Here is a 26,643-nt window from a genome sequence, read left to right on the forward strand (position 1 = left end):
TCTGGTAGTTTTGGTGCCATGGGCATCTGTGATCCTTCAGACAATGTGGATTCTTCAATATTTAAGCTAATTACCTTCATCTGCCTTCAGAATAATCTCTGGGTTTGTCAGTAGTCAGTGGAGGAGGTCAACAGCTGTGATTCAGCCTGGTTTCATCTTTGGTATGATTAACTGAAGCAGTGTTAGCAAACTCCCTGAATTTAGGAACTTATAAGTAACTTTAGGAACTTTCAAGTAACTAACGTGATCACTATGATCTTTATGGGCAGTAGGACAAGTTGTATAATCAATATTCTGTGTCACTCCTGTCAGGCAAACATCCTAGATCTAAATTTCCCTCATCATTCTTGCACTAAAGCTAAAACTCCTCAGTATTTACAAACAAAGGTTATCTTTTTTGATGAAACTTCTTTCTCTTGCAAAAATTTCTATTGTCTTTTATGTTGATGTGGTTTAACTTCTAATTGTGGACTTAGTCTGCAAATTCTGCTACAGTTACTTTTGAGGGTCTGAAGACCTCTTTCTGCTGTTTATGATAACTAGTTGTATCTTGCTGCTTTGAAACATTTTAAAACTGTAACTGAAATAGTGGAGAAGTAGGAAAATAACTGTTTTCATTTAATGTAAACCAACTTCTGTTTTTTTGATAGGCCATGTTGTGCAGACTTCATTTTATTTTATTGCCAGAGCATTAAAGGAGAAATGTATTCAGTTGGTATAGGTATGGAAGACTCTTGTATTGTCACTCCTTTGAATACCAGTTGCCGTATTTATTGACTCATTTCCATAATTTACAGAAAAATTGTTCACATTCACATAAGAAATTAAATACCTTAATGGGAAAGGGCCTCAGTCTCCTCCCTCCATTATGTCTACAGAGACGATTATGCAAATTATAGCAAAATTTTTGTCTTAACTGGAGAGAGGAGTCACTTTTCAAATTCAGGGAAGCAGATGGGATTTAAAGTTTCTCCTCTTTACCTGCTTTTGATTTTCATCCTGCTTTTGACTTTCGTGTGTTTCAGTGGACATGCTCAATTTTCAGCTTACATTGTGATTTACACAGGTAAACCAATAATTATCATGGAGTTGAAACTGAGTGGCACTTACCAGGTAGCTTGCTTAGTGAGGAAGAGAGGGCTGCACAGTCCTAGAGAGCCTCTCAAACTTGCTTACGTTTGATTTTTCATCACAGAATATGTGAAGTTTCATACCAATATCTACTTAGAAACGATGCCAGTTCTCCATTACTGTAGCCTACTAAGATTTTAACAACTAACTTAATAAATTTATTTTCTGTAACATTTAAATTAGGAGCTCACTGCTGGAATGATTCTTTACTAACAACTTTGAGACAGATCTGTAAGGGTAGTATGTGCGTGTAAAAGCATGCATGAGTTGCAGTACTGTGATGGCAGAAGTCTCTAATTTATGGATCTTTGACTAAATTATCTGTTGATGTAAACTAAAAATCTCCAGTATTCCACAAGTCAAATAGATGTAGTCAGTGTGGTTTTGTTCTGAAGATGCATTCTAGGAAGCTGCTCAAGAAGAACTCTAGTAAACTGCCCCCACTCCCCACCCCAGCTTTTATGTGGGCCCTGGGACAGCTATGTATGTGCATTTGAACTTGTGCCAAGAGGCTTTTTTAGAATGGTGAAAGGGCTTTTAAACTTGAACCTCTTCCCCACAGCCCTGTGAGAAAAATCCTGCCTCACAGTGTGCAGCAGAATTCCTCAGATCCAAAAGATTTGTATATCCTTGTAGAGGAGCACAGGGTTGAGAAAGGTGTGGACAGATCCCATTAGCATGAGGGGGATGTAAATGCCAAAGGCTCTTAATTCTATACTTTGAAATTTTATTCTGGAACATTTTCCCCATCTTTTATCAGCAATAAATAGATTGAACTATGTTATGCCACTATTCTGTGTGATGGTGGAATTGCATAAATATGAATTTTGTTTACAAACAATAAAACTATATTTGCAGTAACAAACAAAATTGACTTAAAAATGTGTTTGCCCCCATGGAGAGGAAGAAAAAAATAAAGTGTATTATTCTTATATTTGGTTTCAGGTTAATTTGTACAATAGTTAAGCTGAAATGTTCATTATAGAGCTACTCAATGTTATTGAGCTGTTGTTTTATAAAATACCTGACAAAAACCATAGACCAGTTTAATAAGCTGATGTATACTTGTTTAATGCTTAAGAAAACAAAAAAAGCCTGGTGAGTTAGACAGCTATTAAGATATAAAAACTGGTGAACAATCTAGATTTAAGAAAGCGTAGGCCAGGTTCCAAGAATGACATTAAGTTTCGCACATCTTATATTTCACTTCCTATGTCAATATATCCTCATTGTGAAAAGTGCACATTTAGTCTTTAATTTGTCACCAAAACTAACATTTATCTAGAAATTAGCTAGGTCTAGGAAAGGAATCAGTTTTAGCTGATGAAAACTTGTGGGTGTTGACTCCTAAGTAATGGCTCTAATGATACTTTATTGTCAATTGCATTTAAAGCTGTCACAATGACTATTTTATTTTCTTTGTCTCAATTTTTTTCCCATTTTAATTTAAATTTTATTTCATTGTTTTGGAAAGCTTTCTAACATGGCTTGATAAACTAGGGAACCAGATGCAAAGCCTGGGAAGCAACATTTGTGGACCTTTTCTGTGGAGCTAAAAATACCATCTGAGTAATCTGTAGTTGCCTGGAAACTCCTTTGCATATTTCAGTAAAGTAAATGTTTTTTGCCTTCAAAACATTTGGATTACAGATACCTTCTCTCTATATGGCAGTAGGCTCCTGCTCTCAAAGTCTCCATGGTCTTCTTAACCTTGTGATATTCTGGGAAAAAAGGGGAACATATCCTATATCTGGAGCTGAGAATTTATTGTCAGTCTAATTAAAAGTTGTACCAGTGCAATCAAAGCAGTTATTATTCATTTTATGATAGTACTAACACTTAGAGTCAAAATTGTTTAATTAATACAAAACAAAACTCATTAACAATATGCAGTATAAACTGTTGTAAAAATCAACCAACCAAGCAACCAATCAAATTTTCCTCCCTGCCCTCCTCCAAAAAAACCAAACCCAAACCCCTCCACCCAAAAATCCACTCAAAACCCAAAGGAATAATCCCAGTATCATGTCCCTTTCTTTCCTGCTGTTAGGGTCACCCTTTTATCTTCTCCAGGATCCTAACCATCACGCATTTAGGCTGGGAGGAATCACAACACAGAGTTGATAACCTTGAGGATTTTTCTAGGATGAGGTGACATGTTAGGAGTGTCTTCCTCTTCTTTACCAAGATGCAAATAGTGTTGGTGTTGATGGTTTCTTACTTTCTGTGCTTGAATCCACTTGTGCCTATTTTTATATATTTTCTGAATCTTTACTTTTTCAGATTTGGTTTTCAGCTCTACATTATACTTGATTTTATCATATAAGGTGTGTCATATGTATGTTATAAGCTTTTTTCTTGTGCTTTTTGTTACCCCTAAAATGGGTTTTGACCATCTCATAGGTTTACTCTATCATCTATAACCACTGTTGAGTTACTGATAAACCTGATTCTTTTTTATTGTATGTATTTCTTTTAGCTGCAGTTACTCATGAACTGTAGTCTTTGGCATATATCTTTCTTCCCTTACCATTTTCCATTAATGTTCCACCTATGTGAAGCTGTAATGCTGCTTTCCATGACCGAAGTTGTTTCTGTAATTGCTGATCTGACAATGGTAAACAAAGCAATGTGTTGTCGCATCTGATAAGAGCATCCAGTCCAATATAGACAGACATAATAAAATTAGAGCAAACACTTTATGCTGTCCTCTTTCAAAGTCTTCAGGCTTTTTCTGGAGACTTTTCCAGATCCTTATACGTGTGCTTGCTAGGGCTGCTCTGCAGCCCTTTTCCCCATGTGTCATCAGCTACAATCACCAGTGGAGTTTATTATAATTTGTCCTTGTTTAGTGCTCTCAACCTCCCTGCTTGTGCTTCATCCATTTACTCTGTTATCTGTCGTGGCATGTGGTGGTGTTGGTTTAGGTGGCCTGGTACTTTTACACTGAGGTCAAGAGCTCTGCATGGGACTCACCTGCTCACCTCTGATATGTGGCGTAGAGACTTGCTTGCACCTTGAAAATGCAAGCTGTTTTTTTAAAATGAGGATGGACATAACCGTATCTGAGAGACTTTGTACATCTTTGACTCATAGTCACGTCAGAAACACTCCTGGTAGAGTGTACATGAACATGAGTTAAAAATAGATTTGACAATATTTTTTAATAATGAGAATGTTGAAATGGAGCTAAATCAATGTAGTAGCATTGACTTGGACTCAGAAAGTCTGGTCCACATGTTGGTTATTCATCCCTGTCAGCATAACACTTTGCTTGTGAAAATACAAGAGATCTGCTTTCTCTGATCCTTGCAGTCCTAATTTATTTTAGGATAGTTTTCAAAAAATTCTGCCTTGAAATTTCATGGTTGTCTTTAAAAGCAGGTAGTTATGCATGTACAATACCCTCTGTCCATGCAGCTGCCCATACACTTGATGAGAAAAAACCAAGAGCTAATAACCAGTTGTATCTGCTAGTGCAGCTTTTGATCTTTATTGCTCACTTCTAGTAAAGTCGACCTTCCCTTTATCTTGGTATTTGCAGCTCCTCGAATTATTTTTGTTCACAAGAGTCAATAAGGCAGTGACAATAGACTGTTTGTTTGCAGTGACCTTTACCGAGAGTACTCTGTAATTTTTCAGTCTTACAGATTGGTGTGATATAGACAGCTATATATCTGTCAGCTCATCTCTGGAGATGGAGTGCCCAGCTGCAGAAATGTCTAACCATGTTTCTTTCTTACAGCATTCTGTTTTGAGTGCCATCCTGTCTCATCTATAAAATTGTGTTTGGAGAGGTAATGAGGCTAGGTGTTGGCATTACAAGACAATTGTGAATGTGATTTCACATTCTAATTTCATGCTACTACAGCTGTTCAACAATGTCCAGCACATCCTGTCCTAAGGCACATGTGCTAATCTGGGGGTAGAGAGCAGTCAGTTCTTTACCTTCTGTTATGCAACACTTCTGTTTTTTACTGCTGTAATTACCTTGTATCACCATAGCATCCTACTTATTCTGCCTGGCATGGGATTATAGCTTCTACCATTTTTTTTTCTATATCCTTTTATTCCTCTTGTATTTTAACAAATATTTATTGGTGTGGTGCAAGTCTTGGACTGCCACCTTCACTGTTCTCTCCCCCAAGGAGTTGCCTTAAACTAAGGTGCTAAAAATAGCAAAAAATATAAAATGATTTCTATGAAGCTAAGCCTGTGAAAAGAGACTGCTCAAAAGACCAGCAAGTTGCTTTGTGAGAAGGTAACCTTATATTAAAAAAGAAAAAGAATATTAAAGATAAAAAGCACTTACCTGTAGAGACCAAGTGCTTCTTAGAAATATTCAGCAAGATTTCAGAATATACATTTTCAGGGATGCCTGATAAAATAAAACAAAATTTGAATAAACCAAAATATGAACATTTTCATTCTCATTCAGAACTACTGATAAAACCTATTCTATGAGTAAAGCAAGCACTTCTGGATGTATGTCTTTGATTTAACTTTTTCACCCAAATTTTTTATAGGTTTGTATAAGAGGATGATCAAGCATATACTACATTACAATTACACCATACAACATGAAACACTGGCATACATCCTTAAGCTACATTCTGAAAAATAAAGAATTTTAAAAAGCACAGAAAACTAAAATCATACTTCGAGAAAAACATATAAAAAAATCAGTGTGTCACTCCCATTGTTTGCAGATCAGAGTACTATATTTTCATCTGGCAGAAGCTGGTCTAGATGGTTTAAAAAAAATTATTTCTCAACCACTATAAACATGTGACCCTGAATATTGTGTTGCCTGAATCATTCTTGCTGCTATTAATGTCTGCTTGTCACTCTTTCTTGTCCTACCCACTACTGCTGACGCAAAGGGGTTGCTCTCTGCATTTTGGGAAAGCCTGGTATTTACCCAAAGACTTCTCAAGACCTCTTTAATCATATTATCTTTGAGCTAAGTATCCTGGATTCTCTACATTTTTTCTCAAAAGTCAGCTCTTCAGACTGTTGATTTTGCTTCCTTCTCTGCCTCAGATTTCCTAATGGGTATGCTTCTTACAGTATATATTCTCAGGGTTTGCCAGGGACTAGGACAGCAGAGGTTGCTTCACAGAATTTACTATTTATAGCCCTGGTTCTATATTTCACTGGGCCATGAGATTTAGTTGTGATACATTGTGTTTCTCAAGTCTTTTCTGTAGGACTATTTGACATCCAGCTGCCTCTCATCCTGAATTTTTACAGTTTTATCTCTTCCTATCCAAATGTATTCTCTTGCTCTCTCTTGAGCAGCCTGCTGCTTTGCCCAAGCCATCAGTGAGACCATGCAATGCTATCCCAACTTTGGTTTTCAGTTCAAATGCCTCAAGTGCCATTTCAGTTTCCAGAAAAGTGAAATTTCCTCAGTCTTCATAAATGCATTACTCCAAATTCTGTGCATATAAAGTGAACATACAGTGTCCAAAGTGTATTTTCACTTTGTTAGAAGGAAGCTTGTTATGCCTCTGACCTGCTAGTATGAGGTAGTAGGTCAAAATTGCTTTTGCTGAGGAATGCAAATTCTTCTTAATGAGCACTTGAAAAGCCCACAAATTACACAGTAATTTTTCTCCTTAATTGCTTTCTCCTGCCTACCTCCAAATTCTAGACTTCTGTTTTATTGTATTAGATTGTTTTATATTTTCAAGTTCATCTACTTGATTATTTTAAAATAAGGTTTTTTTTAGTAGGACTGCAATTGTGTTTGACTCATTATGACTCAAGTATTATTCCAAAGGTGGTTTTGCCTGCTGGGTATGAGAAAAGCAAAGCACTTAAGCAATTTCTACTGTACATTTTTTTCTGACACTAAGCAGAAGACATAGAAATCTTTTCTTATGAAGAATGCATTATAAATTTGCAATATGCATTTTATAATAAAATTTAATTTCCTTTTCTCTAAAATAAATAGAAACTTTCACCCTGTTCAAAAGGTAGAAATAGAATTAAGATTCAATTTCTCTCCAAGTTCTATTTCTGGGACACCAATTGTTGTGAAGCAGAGGCACTAAAAGACAGTAAAGGAAATGGTCTGTGCAACTTTAAATGGGCTTTGTTTTCACTAAAGTAATGAGAAGTTATTTTAAATAAATACTTCTATTTCTCTTCCTCATGGCTGTCTTTTGTGGTCCAGAAAGGTGGGGAAAAAAATGAACAGAGCCAGTCTTTAATGTACCCTAGTACTCTCAAAATTCTTCATAGTGAATAAAAAATGAAAAGAAAGCCTCCTGTCCTGTCCTCTCCTCTCCTCCCCTCCCCTCACATCCCCGTGTGTGCAGGCTGAAATCAGCTCTGTGCAGCCACAACTGGCAGCTGATGTGTTTGCATTCCCCTCTGGAGAGCTGGACTTGCTGGAGCACGGCTGGATGACACCTCCCTTGCCTGTTTGTATTCTCAGGGAACAATCCTGTAAAGCCAGGCACTGTTCTCTCATGCAAAGCTGCATGCTTGAAGCTAATGTGTGCTGATAACACTCATAGTGCTAGAAAATGCCTGGCTTCATCCACCTCTTCTGCAATTGTGTAGTATTTCATTAGCTTTTATGATTAATTGTTATCTCCATACAGCATGTTCTAGCTGATTCATTATTATTGGAGACAGAACGGTAGGAATAATACACAGACATTTTCACAGATTGTCTCAGAAGTAATGACAAATTCTTTAATTCTTCACTTTGTTGTAATTACATACAAAATGTATGGGAGAAAATGTTATGTTGTCACTTAGGTTTTTATAAAATAGCAGTTAAAATTCTGCTACTTATCTTCAAATCAACATATACCTACACTGCCTTGCAGCATTCTAATAGGAATTGCCATAATATTTATTAATTTAAGGTGGAGTTGGACTCACTGTTTTTTAATGGAATTTGGAAAACAGCTAAGACAACAGTCAGAAGAAAATTAGGTGGTGCATTTTCATAAACCTTTTTTTTTAAAGTTCTGACTAAAGAAATTTAATTTTCATGAACAGATTTGCTTTGTTTTAAAACACAGCAAATCAACTTCGTTATTGAAAAGTCATGTCATATGACTGACATTCTCTTTCATGCTGCTTTGGGAACTCTGGGAGTTTCAAGATAAATGAACCAGAGGAATCAAACACCTCTAGAAAGAATTTAAACTGTGCAGAGGGAAAGAGAGCCTTGCATTGGACTGGAGATTTGCTATTTTCATTTTCCGGTTAATTGTGCATTTGATTTGCATTTTCTCTCAATTAGTTACCTAAATATGTGTATTAAAATACTTCAGACTATACAGAAGGATCATATCTGATGAGAGCCTCTTTTGGTCTAAATCTCTCTTCTAAGGAGAGTTTCTTTTCCTGGTTATCTTCTAGATCAGGCAGCCACTGAGTCTTCAAGTTTCAGGGGATGCAGCCAGCCTTTCAGGAGAATCCTTCACTACTCCTAAATACCTAAATCCAAACCCATTGATTATTGGGGTAACCCAACTTTGTATTTCTTGCCTTGGTTTTTTTATTTTAGATTTTATTTTAATTTGAAAACAGAGACCATTCATCCTGTGATATCTGTGAACTTTTCCTGCTATGGTCAGAGCAAAAATATGGCAAAAAATCTTTGAAAATCACAATATTGTAACTTACATGTTGGTAGCACATAAGAAGTATGTGAAGTGTAAAGCATTGTTCTCTCTTTCTCTCATGCAGGCTGGATTGCCATGTTGGGAGCCGTTTGGCTGCTAGTGCTAGCAGACATCCATGATTTTGAGATGATATTGAGCAGAGTTGAGTGGGCAACCCTCCTTTTCTTTGCCGCATTGTTTATTCTCATGGAGGTAATATTCTCTGATTCTGAAGCCTGAAGAATTGCAAAAAGATTTCAAATGTGAATTATGTTCCTGGAGAGAGGCCTCCAGCTGGTTCAATCCCACTGGAATATTGCTGATCAAATGTAGTTATGGTAATATGGAGAGGAATAGCAGAGAATGGAAGTTCGTTGGACCTCTTTCATATTTAAATTTTCATTATAAACTTGGTCTCATTCTCTTTCCATATTCTCCTTTTGTTGAATATATCTGACACAATCATTTTTCTATAATTTAAATTTCAGTTTCTGGGTTTATTGTTGGTCTATGCGTGCAGATATTTTATCTGTATTTATGTGTTTGTTTACAATTATTTATACAGATGATAGGAAAAATAATAGAACAAGACTAAACCAGAGCTGAAAAATGTTTCTAGTGCTGTCTGCTACATGCTGGCTACCAAATGGCCTAAGATATCTCATGGGAGTGTGATTTGAAAGGAAAATAACACTGAATTTCTGTTTGCAATGCTAATTTAAAAAATATTCAGCTCTTGAAATGCCTGGATATCTTGCTGTGTAGGTTCTTTGTGCTTGTCTGCTTGACAACATCCATGTCCATCGGTGTTTGTATATGCTTTTATTCCCTATTTGGTGCTTTTGTATGTCTTGAGAGGATTCACTTTTACCCCAAATATTTGGGTTTTTTTGGTGTGGATACTCACATTAACTTTTTAATTAGGCTTCTAGAATACTGACTATTTTTGTTAATTGTTGGATTTAAATGATGTAATAACATTGTAGAAGAATGGCAGAGAATACCCAAATGACCACTGACGCTGCCATGGCAAGTGAATTGCCTGAGTGAGAAGCCTGGGAAAAGCCTGTGATAACTAATCTGCTCATATAGCCTCTTTCCTCCCCTCTTCCCTCCCAATAATTGCAAAGATCTCAAGAATTTGGAAATTGGAATGTCTTTTAAAAAAAAGTTACCATCCGTAACAGGGACAATATTTGAAGAAAATAGAAACAAGAACCAAGCCAACTAACTCTAATTAATGTCAAAGTGGAAGTCAAAATCTGGTAACCTCCAAAGAGATGAGCGGAAACTCTGATTATCATTATGCAGTTTTCTGTGAGCTACTGAGTCTAAAATTCATCAGGAAATACAGATTTATTGTATTCTCATTAGAACAGGCAATTTTTAGTTCTCCATTTTATGAGGTTCCATATAACACTGTATTTTCTAGCTCTTATAGGGGATCAGTGCTGAAGCCATGTTTACTTTTTCTACTGCTGTTGTAACAGTTTATTAGTTGTGTTCCCTGATGTATTTACTGTTTGAACTTGGATTGACCAGGTGGGATTTGAGTGACTGTGTGACAATAGCATAGTAAAATACACAGGAAGTTATTTGCCATTTACTGCTAGACTTTGGGTACAACTATGATCATTCACTGAACTTAATTTTTTTGGTTTCTCAGATCACCAATGTATAGTTTTCTAATGAAAGAATATTTTTCCTGGCTCTCTAGAATAACTGCAGTTTAAAGTCACAAAAGAAACTTTTCCAGATAATAATAAAAAACCCCCAATATATTAAATTCTTCCCTACAATGAATGACAAAATATTCTATGTGTGTCATCACAGCTAATTTTTATCTGAATCTGTTCAATTAGTAGGTGACAGTCCTTTCCAAGGCATTTTTACTTCCTTTAAGTTACCAGTGTCAAGAAGAAACTGGTCAAAACAAAGACATATGCTGAAGTATAGGAAATCTTTTGATAGTTTAGGACATCCGGAAATTGTCAGCTCACATTTCTCACCCTTGGTGATCCTTCAGCTTGGATAGTTCCCAGTCTAAAGCTGTCTCCTACTGCTATAAAAGTTCTTTTTCCTATTACAAGGCACATTTAAAAACCTGTGTGGGACTTAGGGTGGAAGTAATTTTGGAAAATGTGATTTGAGTTCCTGAGCCTCAGGGGAACTCTTGAAGGTTCTGCCTTTGGGGGGGTCCATCAGTCCAGTCTGGTGCATCTTTTACAATGAAAAACTTGGAAATCCTTAGGAGCTCTCTAGTTTTTCTGTTGCGTCCCCTTGGTGATTAATCTTTACAACGGTCTTTTTAGTCTTTATACACAAGTGGCTGTTATATGCTATTATGCTATGTTACATGCTATTTCTGCTTCTTTTGTCTCTGTAAACTAAGTCCCTATGCCTCTCAGGATTACAGTTCTTTGTTCAGTTTTGTGGTAGAAAGAGGCATGTAACCTTAATTCCTTCAGGCAGAGTTTATTTACAAGAGTCACCATGACATTCTGTCCGCAAGAGGATTAATGGAAAATTTTAAGCGTAAGTTAGACTTTGTTTTAAATTGGCACATGATTTCTTTCTGCAGAAAAGCTCTGTTGTGAACTGCCCCACAGCAACTAGTATGCCTGAAGACACCAATTAGTGCAATAATGTTTACTCCTTTTGGAAGACACAGGAATATCCAGGAGACCCTCTGTGCAGTTTACATGCAGGGGAGGACAGTGACAGGGTACTAATTGCTGACTTAGGTGCTTGCAGGAGATTGGCCTGGAGATCATAGAGACATGCTAAAATTATTTATGTGATTAATATTGTCACCATCTCTAATGAGATGAGTTACCTGCAGACTCTCTTGCAGGAGTGATGCGTGTGTCCTGGACATCTCTTTTTCTTGAGTTCCAGAATGAATTTTGAATATTACAGAAATATAATGTGTTCTCTTAGTAGATAACTAATAAGGCAGCAATATTAATTGAATGTGAATCTGGGATCTTATTGCTGACAACTATCTGTTTAAAAGTTTATCTTGAAGTGTGAACATAAAGCAATGATACAAAATCTATTGCTGTTCTTTAAGGATATTGCTTTAACATACAATTTAAAAGTCACTGTCATAACCATTGGGTTGATAAAGCAACACAGCAACACAGAAAGAAAATGGTAACTTAAAATCACCAACAAAAATTAATTTCTTAGGAAACTTTCTTCTGGGAAGCCAAAGTAATGAAAAAATGCCTTTTTAAACTATTATAAGGAGTATGTGCATGCATTTAAAAGTTTTGCTGCTTGTTTTCTTCATGCTGTATTTTTAATTGTAGAGAAACCTTTTCTTGTTCAATGTATTTAAAAAAATAATATTTCTGGGCCAAATTTTCTATGTGGTGATACCCAAACCACTATTATTCTGCTGATGTCCAATTGAGCTGCAGGTACAGGAATTTCCAGTCTGAATGAAAACACCTTAGTCTCTGATAAGCCTGTGTCCCATACCACATCACTTGATATCCATTAGGATCATTGTCTGCATCTGTCATGGAATTTGACAGCATTCGAGTTGAATGCTTTTTTTCCCCACTGCAGTCTTTGAAGGGGACTTTGAAGTCTGTCTGCCAAGTGGGAGGGGTTACATGGTGCTGTGTTGTGTGAATACTGACTCCTGCAGCTCTGTGAGGGCCTGATGTCTGTAGGTATTGCAGCTGACTGGTTCTTTTACTTGACAGAAAAAAATGAGAACAGGCCAACCAGAGTGGTCTAGGCTAAACCAAAAATTATGTGATTTTCTCTCCTGAGAAACTGAGAAGTCATAAAACAGACATACCTTATTAAACCTGAAAATAGTACCTCATTCTTTATGCCTACAAGAAAAGGAAACATGAATTAAAGGCTAGCACTTGTGATTTAAAATCACTCTTTTACCTTGTGGGTCAAGGGAATAGGTCTCTGTCCTTGGATGTGGAGGCTCAGTCTGTATTCCATTTGCTCAAGGAGAGATAAGAGCTAGGACCATCAGGCTGAGCTCTTCCTATGTCTTTTCATCTGTGGTAGCATCACAGGATGCTCTCTAAATACCCTGTACAACTGGGAATGGTTCTTACAGGGGTGATAGAACACTGTGATCCAGGCTCTCCTGGGATCTAATGCTTGCAGGGCTCACCTCCTCAGTTCTCATGCATAACTTGGGCACTGGAGAGATGGATTTCCTGCCTTTCAGATGCTGCTGCCAATTTCTATTCATCCAAGATCTCTCCTGGTTTTAGCAGATGGATACTGGTTTTTGTAGTTTTTGTTGTAGGTTTGTTTTTTTTTTTTTTAATGGATCTGAGAAATCTATAAAACAGAAACATGATTTGTTTTCCCATTTCGTCCTTTGAGACTGAACATAAGATATCTGATTTCATCCAACCTTTGAAACACATGATATACTTCTATCTATATTGTGGATTTGGTTCAAAATCAGATGTGTTCAGGTTTTCAGAAGATACATATCCACTGAATAACATAATCTTTACATTTCAGCCATTCTCTGATCCTGGGTTCCATGCTCTTGGGTAGTACTACAAGCCATTTCAGTACAACCTTTATTCGCTTCTGCAAATACAGCCACCAATTTCTGCTGTGTCTTTTCTTCCCTAGAATTACTTCTGAGAAGCTACTTGAGTTGAATATCTATATCTTGTAAATGGGAAAAAATGGTTGCCTTTTTCTACATCCAGTGAAAAAAAAAAGTGCATAATGCGTTTCATTAGTTGATATCAATGTCTTTTTTTTTTTCCCAGGCTTTGGCTCATCTGCACTTAATAGACTATATAGGAGAGCAGACAGCTTTGTTAATAAAGGTATGTTTAAAATATTTTTAATTTTTAACAGGTAAGAAAAGGTTTTACTCCAGTAGAATAATAAAGAATAATTTTATTTTGAATTTGATGTTAATGATTGCATTCCTGCATCAGCAATATCAAGAAAGCCATACTTTGGCATGGGTGATATTTAATACATATACATCTGTTCACAGCCAGAATAAACATAGCCATAAATGCAATAGAGAAGATTTTTCTGTAGTCTAAAAACTTCTAAAATGCAAAGGTGAAAAAACTATAAAGAGCTAAAGGTCAAAATTCACCGTTGCACAGTGTATTTTTTGTGTGAAATCTGAATATTAGAAATATCAATCTTTGTGCTTCTATTTGTTCATTTTTTTTTTTATGGAAGAAGAACTGTAATCTTGTTACTAAATGTTAGCTGTTTTATCTGAGATGCCTTTCCTATCTCAGAGCCTAAAGGAATAATAACTGTCGATAAATTAAAACTGTAAAGAACATGCAATTATGCCGTGGGGGACATACAGAGCAACATTGGTCTCAAAGTTGTAATTCTCTCTCTCTCAATTCCAGGTGGTTCCTGAGGATCAGCGCTTGGCAGTGGCCATCATTTTAGTGCTTTGGGTGTCTGCTTTGGCCTCCTCTGTGATTGACAACATCCCCTTCACAGCTACAATGGTAAGGTCTGTGCAGCACTGCACATCCTCCTCCAGGGGCTGGCAAGGGAGCTCAGCATACTGATTACAATTTGCTCTTTGGTTTCTTGGGTTTTTTGACCTCTGCTGTGCTGTAGCTTACTTTATCTTCTGAGATTTAATCTGTGTTAGAAACTAACTCGTATTGTTAAGCTATATAGCTGGCCATTGACAACAGCAGCTGCAGGTATCTGTGGGACCAGAGGCACTGTTTCAGCTGCATTTTTGCATTTTCTCCTCTTATATCCACATACATACTTGAAAAATAGAATTGTTTTTTGATGGAAACTGTCACTAATCATCCAGTGCTGCTGTCAATGCTTTTCCTCTGTGTGCTGAGTAGTTATGGTAATGTTTTTTTACCAAACCTTTTATTGCTACCTTATTTTTGTAATTAGTTTAAAAAACACCAGACTGTGTCAAGCATAACAAATGCTTGTCAGCAGCTGAGCTTTAATATCAGGAAAGTATCAAATTATAACAAATTAAGGCATGCTCAGATAGGTTTGTTCAATCAAGTTCTCTGTTTATATTGTGATAATTCATTCATTATACCATACTTGTGTTTCATTGTTACAGCTTTTTCTCATCGAAGTACATATTTTCTTCACATTTTTTCATCCATTATTGGATGGTCATGTCCACTTTTAGCCTGTGCCAAAGCTTAAGACACTTCTTGTGGGGCATTTGTATGACAATGGCCAGATTTGTAACTACTCTATAAATATATATTAATATGATGTTTTGCTTTGATTACTGTGGTGTTTCCTGTGAAATTATATTGATTTAACCACAGCAGACTTCAAGCAATAGGCGCAAAAGGAGAGATTGGTTTGGGATGAGTCCTCTCCCAGCAAATGCTTGAGGACTATTTAGCAATAATGCAGAAGTCTTCACTTGGAAGATTTTTGCCTCATACCCAGCTAGTCTATAAAATATTGTCCAGACTTGGAACAGGGAGAGGAGATGGGCTGCACAATCAGTGTAGTAACTCAGAAATGAATTGATGGGGGACAGTCTTCTGTGTGAGGTGACAGCCCTCCTGTGCTGAAGGCACTGTAGATGTGAACTCTTTCAATTTTTTGTATGTGTAGTGTTTTGACCCAGGAACTACCTGAGAAATGGAAGAAATACAAAATTCCATTAGAGCCTGAGTCTTGGCTTAGGTGTATAGCTGAAGGGAATCCAAAAGAAAAACCTGCAGATAGCTCTGTAACTGTGATGTTGTGTTTCCTTTAAAAAATCAAGTTGATGTATGGTTGTCCAAAATTTCCTTTCAGTTTTTGTGTTTGTACTAGTGAGATAATCAGATTCATAATGACTTACTTTGTGCAGGGGAAAAAAAAAGGAAAAAATATGAGTGCCTAATTAACAGATCTTGAGACTAAAAGTTTCACTTTATCTATGTTTGGATAAATTTGACTGCTTCATGTAAAGTTTCAGATTTGACAACATTAAAATTTATGGCTGACTTAACAATCAGTTAACTTACTTTAAGAGGATGTGAAAAGTGGAAACTGTAGATCGATATTTTAAAAAGGGAATTAGAATATATCTGAGCCAGCATTACACAGAATTCTAGGAAATAAACTATTTTATGACTTGAAGTAATGAAAACCAATAAAGACAATGGTTTCTTAGAAGAAATTCTAGGCATTTTCAAGAGATTCTATGTATCTATGTAGGCAAATTAGGATTCTTCCTTATCCTAAAACACAACACATTATCTATAGCCTTAAGAACAAAAGATAAATACTTTTGGTTATTTTAGGATGGGTATACTTTAAAGTGCAAAATATTAATTTGTTTAAGCAAGGAACATATCAATGATTTTCAGGAGCCTTCAGCAACATGGAGAAGACTTCTCTCTTATTAAAATATTGTGAGTTACAAAAATCAGATCAGTGTATTATTTGAAGTGCCTTGCCCTTCAAATAATAAAATAAACACTTTTCAGTGCAACACTGTTATTGCTCAAATTCTTCTCTGCTCTAGACAAGGGTAAATCTGGTGTAACCCACAATCAAAAATGTCGGTAACATGTGGAATTCATGCATGGAAGTTGCTAAACAGAAAACTCTGTGAAGAGGGCAGAACACAGCACATATTTTTTTGCTACAGAGGATGCTGTATAAAGATAATTGCCTACAAGAAACAATGGAATGAGTTTCTAAGTGCACTTAGCTCATAATAGGTTGAGTACTTTTGTTGTTTCTGTCTCGCCAAAATTCTGGGGTTTTTTAAGCTAAAAGAGCATTAGAACTGCATGAAGACAGAACAATTTTTGAAATACCTTCTAATTGCTTATTTCAAATAAATATTCGTCCTGTATGCATAGACAATGAACTACCCCAAAAGAAGATGGGGGGGAGTTGAAAATTGCCCAGTGAACTAATCCCAGGACTTTCTCCTTCCCTGTAATTTGAAAAGCGAAAATCCAGCTCCCTACTTAAATATATGTCTGCATGAGTGAGTGTTTATTGCATTTCTTTGCATAAACATGCCTGGCAACTGTGATAGCTATCTGGAAGTGATAGGAAAATCAATCATTTTTTGTCACCAAGTAAAAGATATAATGCAAAAAAGTATTGTAGAATTATAGAATAGACTATTTCACTTGGAAGAGACCTGCAACAATCATCCAATACAACTGCCTGAGAAAATCAGAACAACCCAAAAATTAAAGCCAGTTATTAAGGGCATTGACAGACTTGGGACACTGAACACCTCTCTAGGAACCTTTTTCCAGTGTTTGACCACCCTCTCAGTAAAGAAATGCTTCCTAATGTCCAGTCTGAAGGTGCTATGATTCAGCTCTGAGCCATTGCTCTGTATTCTGCCACTGGATCCCAGGAGAAGAGCACATCCATCACTACTTCCCCTCCTCAGAAAGCTGTAGAGAGTAATGAAATCAACCCCTCAGCCCTCTTCTCTCCAAACTGGACCAACTCAGCTGCTCGTCACAGGACACACCTTCCAGCCCTGTCACCAGCTTTGTTGTCCTCCTCTGGGCATGCTCAAGAACTTTCATACTGTCCCTCAAGAGAGTCAACAGCACCTCCCAGAATGGTATCACCAGCAAACTTTCTAATGATGCATTCAACTCCTGCTTTCAGATTGTTAAATATTCAGATAAATATTTTGAACAGAACTGGCCGTAAAACCCTGAGGAACACACTGGTTCCTGGCCACCAGTCAGCTGTAACCCCACTTACTGCATCCCCCTGGGCTCTGCTCTTCAGCCAGGTCTTCACCCAGTGCACTGTGAACCTGCTCAATCCACTTGTCCACAGCTTGGCCATGCTGTGAGTAACAGTGTCAAAAGCCTTCCTTGGATCCAGAAAAACTACATTCACTACCTTCCCTGTGGAGAGTCTTGCTACAGAGTGGCTGCATAGAAAAGGCCACGATGCTATGCAGCTGGTTGGAATTTAGACATCAAGGTCGGAATGCAACAACAGAATGTACATCCTGCTTATGTGATAAGTTGTAGCTGCAAGATAAGGGAACTGAAGGACATGATAAGGAATTTGTGGTTGTTGCTAAGAGACATGTATGTAGTACTTAGGTAAGGATGTAGGCACCAATAAGAATGTTCGCTTTGTGCATATGTATGAGCTAATTACTGTCTGTATAAGTATGATGACTTTAGAGCAATAAATCGAGACCAGCTGACCATGATAGCATGAGGCTGGCCTCCCATGGCTCCGACATTCCCTTCGTCCATGACGAGGGTGACTTATCACAGAAGGATATCAAATTAGTTAGACAGGACTTTCTCACTGTGAATCCCTGTTGGCTATGCCTGATGATTGTATTGCTCTTTAAATGCCTTTCAGTGGCAGCCAGAATAATCTTCATTTTTTCCAGGATGTGAGGTTAGACTAACAGGTCTGTGTTTCTCTGTGTCTTTCTTCATGCCCTTTTATGTAAACTGAAATAACACTGAAAAGTGAAATACTTTTCATGGTAGGTGAACCTACCCAGGTTCCCAAGACTTTTGGTAGATGATCAAGAAGGGTTCTGCCATAATCTATGCTGGCTTCTTCAGAACTCTGGGATGAATCTCATCATGCTCCATGGACTTATAAACATTCAGCTGATACAACTGGTCCTTTCACAGTTTCAAGTTCCCAAATTTTGGGTTTGAGAAATACTTCGTGGGAGACTGTGTGAACTCTGATTGTATGTAAAAGGCTGTGGTGCCAGCTAAAAATCCAGTATATATAGTTATACCTTGGAATTCCTTAAAAAACACCCAGCTGATGGTGGGTGGCTTTCATAAGGTGGCTATCATAAACCAATCATAAACCAGAAGCTTGGCTACTATATTTCCCACATTTTAATTTTTGAATGCCAAGGTTTTTTTTCATGTTGCATATCCAGCTTTCTTTGTCTGCAGAATAAATTTATTGGTGTTCTATTGATGCTCTATGTGTCATCCTGCTAAACCTCTGATATTGCTCTTCCTTTATCAACAGGCTAAACTCGCAATGACATTCTTTGACAGGCAGACTTCCTAATTTTTAAGGCCTGGACTTCCCTAGTATTGTCATGTTTAAATAGCCATGAATTTCAGCCCTTAGAATTTTAAGTGACATGATGTTATTGCCAGTGTGCTCTTCAGTTTAATTGACATGTTTTATCAGCTATATATGCTGAAACCATCTGTTTATATTCTTTTTTATTACTGGAAGTAAAAAGACAGCTACAGTAAGTCCCTGTTTTAGCGGAGTTTAAATACTATTTTCTCAATAGAGAGCAACAAAAAATTTCCATTAATCATCTGGCTGACAAGGTGACTTAGTCTCCCTTTTAATCTGACAGGTCTTAGTTAGAAAGTAAATAATTTTTGGCCCACTGTTTATTGTCTCTAAAACTATTGCACGCTTTTCTCTTGCGGTGCTGAATATTTCACATGTATCTCATGTTCTTAATGCCAGCTTTATTTTTGGAATTTCCTTGCCCTCTCCCCTTCCAGAGTGATCTATCATGCCCTGCATTTCACTGCTTGGTAAAAGTGCAAGACTAGGCTGTAGCTATCTGCAGAGACAGCAGTCATCAACAGTTTGGGAACCTACAAATGGTTTGTTTTCTATTAATACATATTCTCTGCAGTTTTCACAGAAGACATCCTTGCCACAGGCAGTTCTTATCAAAGTGTATGTAGTGAAGTCCCATGATGTAGAGCAGCAACAAGTCCCTAAAATAATAGCCTGCATTGCTGTTTCATAGACACTTTCCAAACAGACAAAATGGACAATATAATAGGATCATGGAATGCTTTAGGTTGGAAGATCTTAAAGATCATCCAGTACCAACCCTCCTGCCATGGGAAGAAACACTTCCACTAGACCAAGTTGTTCAAAGCCCTATGTAACCTGGTCTTGAACACTTTGTCCATATTGAATAAAAAAGTGTTAAATGGCAGTAGTTCCAATATAAACCCCTGAGGAATGACACTTGTCAATGGGCTCCCCTTGCATATTGAGCCATTGACCACATTTCTTTAAGTATGACCATCCAGCCAATTTCCTGTCCACCAAATGTTCTGTCCATCAGATCCATACCTCTCCAATTTGGGCAAAAGCCATCAAATTTGTGAGGCGCCATTTGCACTTAGTGAAGCTGTGTTGGATGTCATCAATCACTTCCTTGTTTTCCATTTGTCTTAGCATACTTTCCAGGGCGATCTGCTCCATGACCTTGCCAGGTACTGAGGTGAGACTGGTCAGCCTGTATTTCTCCAGGTCTTTCTTTTTCTTTTGGAAAATGAGGGTTGGTTCTCCTTTTCCAGTCAGTGGGAACCTCACTAGACTGCCATGACATCCCAAGTACGGTGCATTATGGCTTAGTCACTTCCTCAGCTGGTTCCCCCAGGACCAGCAGATAAAACTCATCAGGTATCATGGACTTGGGGACTTTCTGTTTCCTTAGAATGGTCTCAAACCTAATCTTTTCCTACAGCAGGTGGTTCTTCATTCCCACAGTCCCTTCCTTTGCCTTCTGTAACATGAGCAATGTGGCTGGAACACTTGCTGATGAAGACCCAGACAGAAAAGTTTTTGAATACCTCAGCCATTTCCACATGTTCTGGATAGCCGTGTTTCCTATTTCCTTCCTCCGCATTTTCTTCCCTAGTCTTCCTTTCATCACTGAGGTACCTATAGCAGCTTTTTTTGTTGCTCTTGATGTCCCTGGCCAGATTAACTCTATCAGGGCTTTAGCTTTCCTAACCTGATAGCTGGCTGCCTGTACAATCTCTCTCTATTACTCCCAGGATAATTGTCCTTGCTTCCACCCTCAGTAGTTCTTTTTTTTTCTGTGTTTGAATTTGCCCAGGAGTTCCTTTTTCATCTGTGTAGGCCCCCTAGCATTTTTGCCTGATTTTTTCTTTGTCAGGATATGCTTCTGAGCTTGGAGGAGGTGATCCTTGATTATTAACCAGTATTTTTAGGCCAGTCTTGACCTGCTGAATTCTACTGCACTGCCTAGCTACAGGACCTGGTAACTTGCTTAAGTTACACTTGCATTATGAAGGTGTGTGCAATTACTTGTACAAGTGCTTTCTTTGGAAAGCAGAAATAGCTGAAAGGGTTTCACTCTTTGTGACTCTGCTACTCATCCCAGGAGGAGATGCCTGCTGATAGAGCAGTACCAGTGCCCCTCCTCTGGTCTTCTCTCTGGTGGGCTGTGGGGCATTATTTGCTCTGCACTCAGGAGCTGTCTGGCAACAGCTTCAGGACTGACCTCAACAATAGGAAATATCAAAACACTAAATTGTTTTGAAATAAATACAACTTAATTTAGCATTACATATCATGCTATAGCTGTAACAGTTTGAGAGAAATAAACTTTGTGACGAGAAATGATGTTTTTTACTGTTTCATGCAAACAGCAGACAAGATGATGGGCATGCTGAGCTTTCTTAGGCCTTAAAATGGAAATAGACATCTGCAGGCAATGTAAAATTCAAGAATAATTGTTTAGAAATTAGTTTATCTAGGCTAATCAATAAGAGTTTAAGAGGGATGGGTAGCAGTACTGGTGGGAGGAATGGGGAAAGGGTTGTAATTCTTCATATAGCCTATATATTGCTCCATATCAAAAGAACAGTCAATAAAGGTGTGCATCACTCAGCCATCGAAGTGAAAGCTTTTTTCAGGAAGTAGGAAAGATTATACCGCTTGAGGGTGAGCTGTGAAATACGTTAAAATGACAAATTGGAGGATTAGAAGTCATAACTTTATTCCCTACTGAAACTCCTAGACTCTGAGAAAGCTTTAATTTTAAGATATATCACGGTTATTTTCTCAAATCTCTTCTTGCTTCATGTCTTACTGTTCCACATTTTCTTATTCTTTCTCTTTCCCTTTTGGTCCCATAAACCTCTGAAAATGTTAAAAACAGGAGAATAATATTGTCACCTCTCCCCTTCCCAATAACTTTCTCTCTACAGGTACTGATCACACCATTTTTTCCAACCAAGTGGTCACAAAATTATATTGAACTCGAACCATTTTTCTGAACTAAGTTGAAGTTGTTTAGCTGTGAAGAATGTTACTCGCTCAGAACTGGTGGTAAATCAGGCTAGAAAGCCTGCTTGCTGTATCTTTGGGCTCTATACCAATTGCCCAGTGGAGTCTATCATGTGCCACCCTAACTTTTCTTGCCTTGTGAGTGTTTGCAATCGTGTAGTGGAGATTCTCACACAGCGTACTTAAACTATACATACTTAAACTATGTATATATTTATACTATACTATATACTATACTATATTTCTAAATATATACATACTTAAACTATGTATATATTTAGAATTATCTACTTTGTTTACATTGATGAAAATGTTCATCTATGAGGTTGAAGAGGTGGCAACCTGTGTAGCCAATCTTTTGCCTTCTATAAACAGTGTGTATAAATAGAGTCAGAAATATTAAAATAGAACTTTTTAGAATAATAGAATAAAATTTACTGCCTGACTTTCTGCTGCCTGCCTCAGCCTTTGTGTGTCCAATACTGTGACAATTATACCTTCCTACAAATCTTATTTTACCTTTCAGGTTGTTTGTTTGTTTGTTTTTAGAAAACTTAAAAATTTTAGCAAATTTTATTTGCTAAAGCAATTAAATGAAATTCATAAAACTGCCTGTTCTGGTTTTCACTGGCATGGAGTTAATTTTCTTTGTAATAACTGCTACAGTTCTGTGCTTTGGATTTACTATAAGAATATTCTTGATAACACACTGATGTTCTGATTGTTGCTAAGTAGTGCTTATTCCCAGACAAGGACTCATTTTCCCATGCTGTGCCAGGGAGCAGGAGCACAAGAAACTGGAGGGTGGATGAGGGGGCATGATCAGGAGAGCTGACACAAACTGGCCAGAGGGATATTCCATACCATAGAATGACACCCTCAATATATATAAACTGTGTGGAGTTGTCCAGTTGTCACCAATTACTTCTGGGGGATGGGCTGGGCAGCAGACAGTGGTTAGTGAGCAATTGTATTATACATCATATATTTATTTTCCACTGTACTCCTTTTTCTGTCTCTCGTTTTCCTTAAAATAATAACCATAATCATAATAGAATTTATTATCATGATAATTATTAATTATTGTTATAATATATTTTTTTAATCATTAAACTGTTTTGATCTCAACCCATAAAGTTTAATACTTTTTCCTCACTCTTCTTTCCCTCTAAGGGGAGGTGTGGGGGAGTATGAGATGGGAGCTGTATGGTGCTTAGTTTCTGGCTGTCATTAAACCATTTGCAAATATGTCCCCGTGAACTAAATCCACATTCTCTGGTAAATATATTGTTGAAATAAGAAGTAAAATAACTCCGATCTGCTTTTGAATTCAGAAGCCTGCCAAATGGAGTTTTCTCAGTTTTTCCCTAATAGATCAGATACTTTTGATTACAAAAAGGATTTGTAATTTTTCTGTTACTGACTCATGATCTACAGCTATCTTCTCTGTGAAGATCTTGGCATCTTTTAGCATCATCTCCAGTGATGAAGAGGAGCTACGTCTCTATTCTTTAGCTTTCAAGAAATAAAAGGGAAATTGATTTATAATTGCTGTCAGTTCCCTGTAGACCTAGAAGGGTCTCATGGAAGGCACTCAAAACCTGAAGACAGTCTTAGTTTAGTCAGCAGAATTTGTGTCAGGCTTGGCCTAATATCAATAGTTTCTCCTCAGCTGTGGGACTAGCACAGTCATTGGGAAAAGTGAGTATAGATCAAGCATATGATAGAAAGAAACTAATTAAGAAAAACAACATCAAGAACAAAAACATTCCCCTCCCCTTACTCTTTGGATTTACTGGTGGTTTAAGTTGTTTCCTTGAATGAACTTTCCTTATGTTGTGCTAGTGGTCAGATGATGTCTTCTGATTCTCTCTCTTTTCTTCTTGAACCACAGATTCCTGTGCTTCTAAATCTGAGCAAAGATCCAGATGTTAACTTGCCGATGAAACCATTAATTTTCTCATTGGCCATGGGTGCATGCCTTGGAGGTAAGAGTTTATGTGAGAAAGCTGACATAAGGTAACAGCTATGCAATTATTGCATGTATAAACTGACACAATAGGTTCAATCATTTTACTGTGCAAGGCACATGGAGGGCCTGATTCAGTTCCTTTGATTTCAAAGCACTCCTGGATGAAGATCCCATTCAGTTGCTGCTGCTACAATAGGGTTTTTGCAGTCTGTGTTTGAAGTCTGTAACTGCATAATCTACAGACATACAAAGAAACAGTCCAGATGGTGCTTATAGGGTTCTGATCTTTTGTGAGAGAAAAGACAAAGATACATTTGGCTTTCAGAACAGAAAGCCGTCACTGCTCATTGAAAAGATGCATAAAATGTATAATAGCTAAGATCTGAATGCTTGTTTCAAAATCTGCTGAAGTCACTAGAAGGTTTTCTGGCTGGTTAACGGAAATTATTTCAGGATCCATTTGCTGACCTATTTATCACTCCTCATTGTAAAGAAAATACTTTGAAGTCTTTGGGAAATGTACCTCTAATAATGAATCTAACAGCTATTCTTCTAATGTCCATCTTGGTGTTAACTGGGATTTTGTGTATTGTCAGTACATTAACACAAAACAAGGAGAGGTTTTCATGACTGTTTTAAATTTTTTTAGTTAAAAAGATAGCATGTATGTACTGTAGGCCCTGAGTTTTGTCTCTATTTTTAAATAAGAACAAAAGTGAATAGCAATGCAGTAGGTTTAAGTTTATACTTACAAGGGTTTTTTCATATTTTGGAAATGGTTTGTGAAGATGTTATGTTTCCATATGGCAAGTCCACTAATGCCATTAAAAGGTGTAAATTTTAAATGAGAGATAAAGTTAGTATTATTTTTTTACTACTTAGAATTCTAATGCTGATTACACTGTATTGGCTGTGTTTTGATCCCTAAATATTTAGGTAGTTAAATTATATAAAGTTAAAATTAATAACATATTGTTCCACCATAGATCCATCCCTTCTTCCCCTCCATGGCCCTTCAAACAGTTCCTGTGACTCCACAGGCTAACTAAATCCAGTTGTGCAATACAAGTTCAGGTTTCTTTATTCAACTAAGTGATTGCTAGTACAGGTGACCTTAATACCTAACAATGATTGTAGTGATGTAATTTGTAGATTGAATTTTAAGAGCATATTGCAAAGCCAGAACAATTTCACACCAGTTATTCATTTGAGGAATACCTCTTTGTGCTCATCATTACTCATCATTACTCATCATTATATTGTGACTTTAATCTGTTCCTCTCTGAAATCAGTGATTGGAATAATCAGCATATCTTCATATAGATGTTTGCCATAAAACTGTTGTACTTCTTCACCTTTTTATAGTACTCAGAATTCATAGAGGTCTTTTTCGATCTAAATGACACTATGATTCTGTGAATTTGTCGATCACTTAACATACTCTCATTTCATTAAATTTTCAGATTAAAAGATAAGTGCAAGGAATATAAAGTTAGTCAGAATATGCTGACATATTCTGAGTAGGATGTGCTTTACCAGCCTTGGAGCCTTTACCCATTTCAGCTGATTTTCCTAAGCTATCAGTTATCATCTTAAGGCAAATTCCTTTGATTTGTTGAAGGGCTGCCTGGATTTTGAGACACTTCTGTGTGTATGCAGTATGAGACAAAAGTAAAAATGTAAACAGTACCATGAGAATGGTTTGAATTAAAGAGATTAGAGATCCACAGAAGTAGACTAGGTAGACAAAAAGCTAATGGACAGGAGCTTATTGTTGAAGAATAAGTGTGTGAAAGCTTTAGCTTTAAAAGATGCAGCCTTTAAAAGCTGGGAAAAAGGAGCTTTTCTTTTTTAAAAAAGAAAGTGTTGATGGTCCTTAAAGATTATTTCCAAAAGAGAATCTCCATCATCCCTGAAGTGTGTGAAGGAATCCTCAAGGTAGGCTAATGCAGTTGCAAAACGAGTAGATAACAATGATATCATTACTGCCTTGTGCTTAGGGCAAAAGGTTGGATCTTATCACTTCTTATGCAACCAAGGGAACTTGACAAACAAGATATTTTGTAAGAATCTTATGAAATAATACATTACAACTACATATTTTAGGGTTAGCTGTTTACTACATATTACAGAACTTCATTTCTGGTAATTTGATAACATTTCTGTAGTTCAGGGCAAACACTGCTAATGTGACTGTAAAGGGAGTATCAGCATTTGTGCCTGTCTTGGAAAATGCCATCCATTTTCTCCTAAAAAATGTCCAGTGGCTGCAATTACTTTTCTCCTATTGCCACAAAGTGCACAGGCAGCTACATATTTGGAGGATGATAGGATGAGAAAAGGCAGTAATTTTCCTTCATTGCTTTAGCTGTAGTCCTGGAAGTGAAAGAAGGATGATGGAGTCAGTCTCAAATAAGGTGAAAAGACCTTCAATGGTATAACTGTGACGTTGTTGTCATTGTCTGCCAAAAGAGAGCTGCTGCTGCTGCTGCTGCTAAATTTCTGTCTTTCATGGCCTGGTGCTCAGAAAAAAGGAGTAAAGGAATATCTCATAGATGATCTTTGTTCTCTGAAATGTGTCTCTGAAGGTGAGAAGGGATGAAAAATCCTGTGTCTTTATCAAGGAAGCCAAGGACAGTGATGACCATGACGTGTTTCTGGTGAGAGTGTCACAACTTCGAATTCTTCGGATATTTCTCACAGTTGGCCTGTTCCTTTTGACAGAAATTTTCTTGTTCAAATCAGGTCAATCTAACACAGTTAAGAAATAAACATGGTTATTTTTCAGGAGATCTGGTTCTGGAAATTTAGATCTACATTTGTACCAGGTATCTTTAGGAACTTAAGTAATAGGTTAGGAGT

General features: G+C 37.1%; 1 protein-coding gene across 1 annotated transcript in view; it reads left to right on the top strand.

Moving 5' to 3' along the window:
* Positions 1-26,643, top strand: part of OCA2 (OCA2 melanosomal transmembrane protein) — a 160,142-nt gene that overhangs the window by 83,742 nt on the left and 49,757 nt on the right. Inside the window, exons 18-21 of the mRNA XM_066313584.1 lie at positions 8,848-8,975; positions 13,535-13,594; positions 14,150-14,254; positions 23,704-23,797. Of these exons, the coding sequence (XP_066169681.1) occupies positions 8,848-8,975; positions 13,535-13,594; positions 14,150-14,254; positions 23,704-23,797 (387 nt within the window). The remainder of the gene's footprint in view (positions 1-8,847; positions 8,976-13,534; positions 13,595-14,149; positions 14,255-23,703; positions 23,798-26,643) is intronic.

Source organism: Sylvia atricapilla, chromosome 2 (assembly GCF_009819655.1).
Source record: "Sylvia atricapilla isolate bSylAtr1 chromosome 2, bSylAtr1.pri, whole genome shotgun sequence".
In the NCBI taxonomy this organism is placed as follows: Eukaryota; Metazoa; Chordata; class Aves; order Passeriformes; family Sylviidae; genus Sylvia; species Sylvia atricapilla.